This window comes from Lytechinus pictus, chromosome 8, assembly GCF_037042905.1.
Source record: "Lytechinus pictus isolate F3 Inbred chromosome 8, Lp3.0, whole genome shotgun sequence".
Classification (NCBI taxonomy): domain Eukaryota; kingdom Metazoa; phylum Echinodermata; class Echinoidea; order Temnopleuroida; family Toxopneustidae; genus Lytechinus; species Lytechinus pictus.
The window spans coordinates 13,398,148-13,406,826 of record NC_087252.1 but is presented as its reverse complement, the minus strand read 5'-3'; the positions used below and the strand labels follow the sequence as shown (position 1 = coordinate 13,406,826).

At 44.1% G+C, this 8,679-nt stretch overlaps 1 protein-coding gene across 1 annotated transcript; it reads right to left on the bottom strand.

The window, feature by feature from the left end:
- Positions 1 to 299: 299 nt before the first annotated feature.
- LOC135155062 (heat shock 70 kDa protein IV-like) lies at positions 300 to 8,294 on the bottom strand. Its single transcript, XM_064103593.1, has 3 exons — positions 7,988 to 8,294; positions 5,772 to 7,571; positions 300 to 1,862 (listed from the first exon to the last, which is right to left on the bottom strand). Exons 1-2 carry the CDS (start codon positions 8,173 to 8,175, stop codon positions 6,092 to 6,094), a joined length of 1,668 nt encoding a protein of 555 aa, XP_063959663.1. The 5' UTR covers positions 8,176 to 8,294; the 3' UTR covers positions 300 to 1,862; positions 5,772 to 6,091.
- Between the last annotated feature and the right edge of the window lie 385 nt (positions 8,295 to 8,679).

The window sequence follows — 8,679 nt, the reverse complement described above, 5'->3', positions numbered from 1 at the left end:
TTTAGGTGGGGGTCAGACCCCCAAAAATTTATGTTGATAACCTTTTCGTTCTTTTTGCTTGTCAATTTTGTTTCCTGCATCCCCCCTAAATTAAGGTGGACCCCCTAAAATTGTTGTGGTCCGCCCTAAAATTCCGGTTGATAACCTTTTTTTTTGCTTTTTTCAGATTATTTCTTTTGTTTTGCATCCCTCCCTAAATTTTGGGTTGATAACCTTTTTTTTGCTTGTCAGATTATTTTTCTTGCATCACCCCCTAAATTTTTGGTTGATAACTCCCCCCCCCCCCTTTTTTTTTTTTTGCTCGACCGAGACATTTTTTTCTTTAAAGACATTCATCATCTCAAAATAAGTTCTGTGAAATTTCTGAAATCTGTAAATCCGTCTCTGTAGCCTAATGTCTTTTTACGTACTTTTTTTTAAAATAAGTTCTTGGAAAAAATAATTAGATCTATTGTTGACAGAAAAATATCACAAATTCACATGCCACAAGTTACATTAGCCTCCTAAAGTCCTAGTCCTACCGTACATGTACCTCTAGCTTGTAAATTTTATTGTCCTTTCCAAGGAAATTAACACAAATAAAAGATAAAATAATTTTCAGAATACCTTGTAGATCTAGTCCTTGACCGAAAAATCAGTCTATTTCGGTCAGGATATGTGCTTCGCAAAAAAATCTTTTTTTTTAACTCCTCCGAAACGGCAGATTTTCAGTCTTAAGTCAAGTTTCAGAATACAGGCTACACGGTCAGTATTTTCGTGTCTCGTGATATTCTTCTGTCCAAACATGACTGACAAACTCATAAAACTTGGTGACAGTTATGAATATTAATTAACTGAATTTTTATTTGAATCATGGTTTAAATTTATCACGCTTCCAGAGAAATCACAACAATCGATAACCCCCCCCCCCCTGGAGTTTTAAAGTTTTGGAAACCTGCTCTGGTAAATTAGAATTACCACACATGTATTTGAGCACATGGGACTACATAAAGTCTACAACTAAGCAGTTCACCAGCTTGTCTTATCTGTGAAAAGTAACCCCCTTTTCTCTGTTTCCACGGTCGTCCCGATTAGTGCAATCATACGCGGCACAGGACGGCATCTTTAACTTTGTATCAGGTATAAATTCACATTGAAAAGTGCTGTATAGAGTTGATCTGGTAAGTATAAATAAGAATTGACACTATTGCCGTGAACCAAACTCTACTTCGATTTTGGCTTTTTGGGGGGAACTCGGCGTGCGGAGGTACCAACTTCCGGTGCTTCAACACGGAATAGGCCAATCAGTGTTATTGTTCCCATCCAGATAGGGGAGAGATCAGTGATTGGGACAAACCTCTTATACTTTGCTATAGGTTTCTTAACGAATGGCCAGATGGGATATCAGTATTCCCCCTTTGTAATTTTAAGGGTTAAAGCCAAATTCGTCTAAGATACTTTCAGTTTGCTGATTACATTCCTTTCAGCAGAAGAGGAAGTGCTATACTACGACACAAAGTGTATAACAAACAACTGAAATGAAATACTAAACACATTTGGAGTACGACATTGCCTTCCTGTTTGTCAAGGATTTTTCATTCATTAGAGTTTAGCAACTGTTTCAAAGATAGTTCTGTCGTTGAGGGCGCCATCCTTAAAGGGGAATCCAACCCAAATAAAAACTTGTTTTTATGAGAAAAAGAAAAATCAGACAAGTTGATAGGTGAAAGTTTCAACAATATTGGACAAACAACAAGAAAGTTATGAATTTTTAAAAGTTGTAAATATTGGTAATCACTATACCCATGGAGACTTCAAATTGGCCGCATATGGGATGTCATAGTGATGTAAGGCAAGGACTACTCTTTTATGTACTCCAATACATATTATGGCGAAGTGGGTAGTGACCTAGTTCACTGCTTCAGGGCGTGACGACCCTGCCTTACACGAGTCCCGGGCTCAGCTGGCTCCGGCTGACAGTACCCGGTATGGGCCCCTGTCCAGGGTGACGGACATCCAGCTATGGGAAAATAGCTAGGGAGTTAACCTCATTGAAAACCGGAGTGGAGCCCCGCAGGCGGTCTGGTGTTCGTCTCGACACTCTTCCGGCAGCTCCTGCAGCCAAACTGGTGCCAAATGTATTGTTCTGCTCTCCTTTGGACTACATCAGTGAGGCCGAGAGGGGGATTCTGACGATTGGGCTACCCAGGATCTCCATAGAAAGAGCCCAGGCTTGCGCTCTGGAGAGGACACTTCAGTGCCACTGTCAAAAGTGGCAGAAACAACACGGGAAGCAGCAGTCACGAGTTATAAGCCTTTTCCGATTGGCGTAGGATTCAGGCGCTACGGGTTGCTTCCGTCGGTGGGAGGGATCTTCGTGTTCCACTGGTCAGCTACCGCCCACCTCAAGCTGGGCAGCCCCCAGTTAGTAAGGTGCTGACCCGCCACAGGCCGCCTGCTCCATCAGGTGCTTGGAGCTTAGAGAATTGACTCGACAAGCGGACTGAAACTACTGCACCAAGCAATAAACGAAATATAAAGAAAACCCCAGCCTTGCGTTTGGCAAGCTGGAACGTCAGGACTATGTGTCCTGGCATCTCAGACAATCTTCAAGAGGTCGATGACACCCGCAAGACAGCGATCATCGACCGTGAGCTAAAGAGGCTCAACATTGACATTGCGGCACTTCAAGAGACAAGACTCCCCTCAGAGGGGAGTATCAGAGAAGAGGACTACACCATATTTTGGCAGGGGAGAGAGCCACAGGAACGGCGACAGCATGGCGTTGGATTCGCAGTGAGGAACTCCTTACTCTCCTCGATTGAACCACCAAATAGAGGCACAGAACGCATCCTTTCACTTTGCCTATCAACTGCCTCCGGTCTAGTGAACATCCTAAGCTGCTATGCCCCAACGCTCTGCAGTTCTGCAGAGATAAAGGACCAGTTCTATGAGCATCTGGACTCTGTCATTGCTAACGTCCCTGCCAACGAGCACCTATTCCTACTAGGAGACTTCAATGCACGGGTGGGAGCGGATCATGACGCCTGGCCCAAATGCATCGGACACTTCGGCATTGGTAAACTGAATGAAAACGGTCAAAGGTTGTTGGAAGTCTGCTCTTACCACAACCTCTGCATCACCAACACGTTTTTTTCCACAAAACCATGCCACAAGGTATCCTGGAGACATCCCAGATCTCATCACTGGCACCAGCTAGACCTTGTCATCACACGAAACTTATCCTTGAACAGTGTCCAAGTTACCCGAAGTTACCACAGTGCGGATTGTGACACAGACCATTCACTGGTTGCCAGCAGGGTGCGCCTTCAGCCCAAGCGCATACATCGCTCAAAGCAGAAAGCTCGCCCACGCATTAACACTGCAAACATATCAAGTCGTGACCTGCAGGATCTCTTCGCCGACTCCATCGAACAGGCCCTCCAGGACTATCCTTCTGCTACTGCTGAAGAAAGATGGAATCACATTCGCGATGCAATCCATCACTCAGCCATGGAAGTATTCGGCAAGAGAGAAAAGCAGAACCCAGACTGGTTCATAGCTGGAATCACAGAGTTGGAGCCTGTCATTGAAGCAAAACGAGCAGCACTCGCTAAGTACAAGAGTGATCCATCTGTGAAGACGCTCACAGCCCTCAGAAAGGCGAGGACGGATGTCAAACGGGTTGCTAGATGCTGTGCCAATGACTACTGGTTAGGCCTATGTCAGAGCATCCAGCTTGCTGCAGATAACGGCAACACCCGCGGTATGTACGCAGGCATAAAGAAGATCTTTGGGCCAACCATAAAAAAGACATCACATCTCAAATCAACTCCTGGGGAGATCATTACAGACAAGAAGCTTCAAATGGAGAGATGGGTTGAGCATTATGAAGAGCTTTACTCGCGTGAGGTGATGGTCAACGAAGCTACAATTGAGAGCATCGAAAGCTTACCTGTCATGGAAGATCTTGATACTGTACCCTCCTTAGAAGAGCTTACAAAAGCTGTGAACTCCCTGACCTCCGGCAAGGCTCCAGGAAAAGACGGTATACCCCCAGACCTAATCAAAGCCGGAAAGGACACTGATCTTCTACGCCACCTCCATGAACTGCTCTGTCAATGCTGGAAAGAGGGAACAATTCCGCATGATATGCGCGATGCCAACATCATTACTTTATACAAGAACAAAGGGGATCGCAATGATTGTAACAACTATCGCGGAATCTCCCTCCTAAGCACTGTTGGAAAGACATTCGCCCGAGTGATCCTGAACAGACTGCATTTGCTTGCAGCCCGTGTGTACCCAGAATCACAGTGTGGATTTCGGGCTGGAAGATCAACCATTGACATGATATTCTCAATTCGCCAACTGCAGGAGAAAAGCCGTGAACAGAGACAGCCATTGTACATTGCGTTCATCGACCTTACCAAGGCCTTTGACCTAGTCAGCAGAAAGGTTCTCTTCAATTTGCTTCAGAAGATAGGATGCCCTCCCACACTGCTTCAACTGATTGTATCATTCCATGATGATATGCAGGGCACCATCCAGTATGACGGCTCTACTTCTGCCCCATTCCCAATCAAGAATGGAGTCAAGCAGGGATGTGTGCTTGCCCCTACGCTCTTTGGGATCTTCTTTTCTGTGCTGCTTTCACACGCCTTCAGATCATCTAAGGACGGTGTGTACCTACACACAAGAAGCGATGGAAAACTACTCAATCTTGCACGACTTCGGGCTAAGACGAAAGTGAGGAAAATCCTTATTAGAGACATGCTGTTTGCTGATGATGTTGCTCTGTCATCCCAATCAGAGGAAGGCCTTCAGAGACTGATTGACTGCTTTTCAGAAGCTTGTGAAGACTTTGGCCTCACCATCAGCCTCAAGAAAACAAACATCATGGGCCAGGATGTACGGAGTGTTCCAGATATCTCCATTGGAAACTACACCCTTCAAGTGGTTGAAAACTTCACCTACCTCGGCTCCATGATTTCCAGCAAACTCTCTCTTGATCCCGAGCTCAACGTACGCATTGGCAAAGCAGCAACTATGATGTCTAAACTCTCAAAGCGGGCCTGGGAGAACACTTCACTAACCACCAACACAAAAATGAAGATCTATCAGGCCTGTGTGCTCAGCACTCTCCTGTATGGCAGTGAGTCATGGACCTTGTATGCACGCCAGGAGCGTCGTCTAAACGTTTTCCATCTCCGCTGTCTGAGACGAATCCTGAACATCAACTGGCAGGACTACATCCCAAACAAGGATGTCCTCAAGAAGGGAGGAATGACAACCATCTATGCTCATCTAACACAACGACGACTGAGATGGCTTGGGCATGTCACTAGAATGGATGACGGCCGTATTCCAAAAGACATATTGTACGGAGAGCTAGCGACCGGGACCAGGGCTGTTGGAAGACCTGTCCTCCGCTTCAAGGATGTGTGCAAGAGGGATATGAAGACCAGTGAAATCAACACTGCAAACTGGGAAGCCCTAGCTGCAAATCGTCCCAAATGGAGACATGCTGTGAAGATTGGCATCCAAAGGAGCGAACAGAGAAGAGTAGATCAATGGGAGGAGAAAAGACAACTAAGACGACAGATAGCCATGGCTCCAACAGCTCAGCCACAAGTGACATTTGTATGCAGCAACTGCAACAAGACCTGCTTCTCAAGGATTGGACTATTTAGTCATCGCAGGAGCTGCACTTTATGAATTAGGAAGTAAAAGAAACTACCAGCGCAAACTCTATTGTCTCTCGAGACAGACAGATGCCAATATATATATACATATTATGGCTAACATGTCATTTCCCCCCAAAGTTTTATTTCAAATTTTATTTTTCTTTCATGAGGACATAAAACAATATACTACCTGGATTATATATTTAGATTACTGCCCCAGGGGAATGGGTACTTAGGAGAAAACCACAAATCCCTGATAATAAAGTACATGGCCTATGGGAAAGTTGTCCTTGCCCCTTGTCATTATTTACTTACCCAGTTGCCAATTTGAAATCTACATACTATTAGTGATCTCAAATTTAGAGCAGCTATAACTTTCTTATTGCTTGTCTGATTTCTTTCAAATTTTCACCATTCTGTTTAATTTATTTTTCTCCTTCCCAACACAACATTTTATGGCCAAGGCTGGATTCCCCTTTAAGAAGGTTCTGATGAGAGGCGATGTCTCTCTGCAAGACAATGTCATCAGCTTTGAACTCTCCACTGTCCTTTAGTACGCGTTCAATGTCCTCTTTGGACAACCTCCTATCATTAGAAATGGTTGTCCCATTGCTCTGTCCTGTCATGACATCTTCAGCAGTAACCGACAATATGCCGTTAGCATCAATATCGAAAGTAACTTCGATGGTTGGGACACCACGAGGAGCTGGGGGAATTCCAGACAACGCAAATTGGCCGAGGCGATTGTTGTCTTTGGCCAATGCTCTCTCCCCTTCAAATACCTGTATGGAGACTTCTGACTGGTTGTAGAAATAGGTGCTGAATCTCTTCGAGGATCTTGTTGGTACCCACGTATTTCTAGCAATGATTGTTTTCATTACCCCATCTGCTGTCTTGATACCGAGGGAAAGAGGGATCCCGTGGAAACATACAATGTCTTTGAGCATAGACACATTGATTGCGTGCAACGCGGCTCCATAGGCCACAACTTCCTCTGGGTTGATTGATTTATCAATTTTCTTACCGCCAAAGAAATCTTGAAGGGTCCCATGGATAATTGGAACTGATCTACCAACTGGGATTATTCTATCAATGTCCTTCTTATCAATCTTCGCCTTCATCAGGATACTATCGACAACTTGCAGACACGTTTTAAAGAGATCTGAGCACAAGTCCTCGAACATTACTCTGCTTAAGCTAGTGCAGAAGTCGGTGCCTCCATGAAGTGAGTCGATATCTATGCTAGCTTGCGTGGTTCTTGACAATATATCTACTGCTTCTTCCGCTGCGTTACGAAGGCGTCGATATGCCCTGTGGTTCGTACTCAAGTCTTGTTCATTCGTTTTCTGAAATTCATTGGCAAGATGGTCGACGATTCTTCTATCGAAGTCCTCTCCGCCGAAATGCGAATCTCTTTCTGACGACACGACCTCGAATATCCCATCTTCAATAAGAAGGAGTGAGGCACCAACTTCACTTTGATCTAGATGGAAGACAAGGACGCGCATCTCTTGACCGTCAGAGATCTCCTCGAGTCCGTAGGCAAGGGCGGCAGCCGTTGGCTCGTTGAGGAGCCTGAGCACGTTCAAGCCAGCCATTTTGCATGCATTCTTGGTAGCAATTCGCTGAGAATCGCTGAAGCAAGTAGGAACAGTGATGACGGCATCACTGACCTTCTGGTGAAGGTAGGCTTCTGCTGTCTCCTTCAGATTTGCAAGCAAAACGGAAGAAACTTCTTCAGGTGAAAGTGTCTTGGATTGTCCAAGATATTCCACCTCCAGCATTGGTTTTCCAGCCTTTTCTACGACCTTGAATGGCCAGTGTTTCATGTCAGACTGTAAATCATTGTCGTCAAACTGCCGACCAATCAGACGCTTGATATCGAATATTGTATTCTCTGGGTTCCTGAACAGAGAAATAAAAGAAAAAAAAAATCATGCACAGGCCTATTGCCGTAACACTTGTTTATCTCGGTTATTAACAATGGTCCAACTATAGAGATAAGAGATTATACACCATCATGGCAAGACCTTTCCAATCGGTCTGCTATTAATTTGGTCTTATAATTTGTACCCAAAATCACTTAGTTTTATTATTGTTCACATACATGTAATGTCAAATGGAACTTTGTTTTATTACATCGGCAGTTTATCAAATAGTCTAGTGTTATTGTTGCAGTGACCCGAAATTCTGTCGAGAAAAATAAAGCTATGCCTTTTTCTGAGAAGGGATCTTCAATGAATAATCCACCCAAGGGCACGAATGTACCTCTAAGTCTAGATGTTAGTACAAACGTATACCCGATGGCACCACAAACTTACCAAGCCATCTGATTCTTGGCTGCTTCTCCGATCACTATCTCTGTATCCGTGAACGCAACATAACTGGGCGTGGTTCTGTTTCCCTGGTTACTGGAAATGATCTCCACCGTCCCACTCTGAAAGACTCCAACACAAGAACATGAAGTTCCAAGATGGATCCCAATAACTGGTCCTTGTTCTGAAGCCATTTGCCTTTGTTAATATGCTATATTTCGTGGTAAGCAATGCCCTGATAATAAAAGTTCAGATATTTTCGAAGGTTGCTGAAACGGTGTCAGACCGCAGATCGCTATTCATTGTTTTGGTTACTTCCGCGAGTGAGTTTTTCCTCCTGTCATTAATATGTCACTTCCGATATTCTAGAATATTCTTTTATTGAAAGTAGCGACGTATCTGGCGTAATACGTCATTGTCGGGGATTCCCCCTCGGCCTACATCTATGTTGACTTTGGAGGCGTTATAAGCTATTAAGTGTATTTTTAAGCGGCAAACGGCCCAAACGTGACATCAGTTTTTTTTTTTTTTTTTCAGTTCAATACATAAGCTATATATGGATTTACACGATCGACAGTTTTTTTTTTTTTTTTTTTTTAATAATCCTTTTCGTTTTCTTTTCCTATTTCTTATTTTCTTATATTACTTCAGGAGCGATCCCACCCATCCAGACAGCTTTCCTCCTTATGAGAACGGTT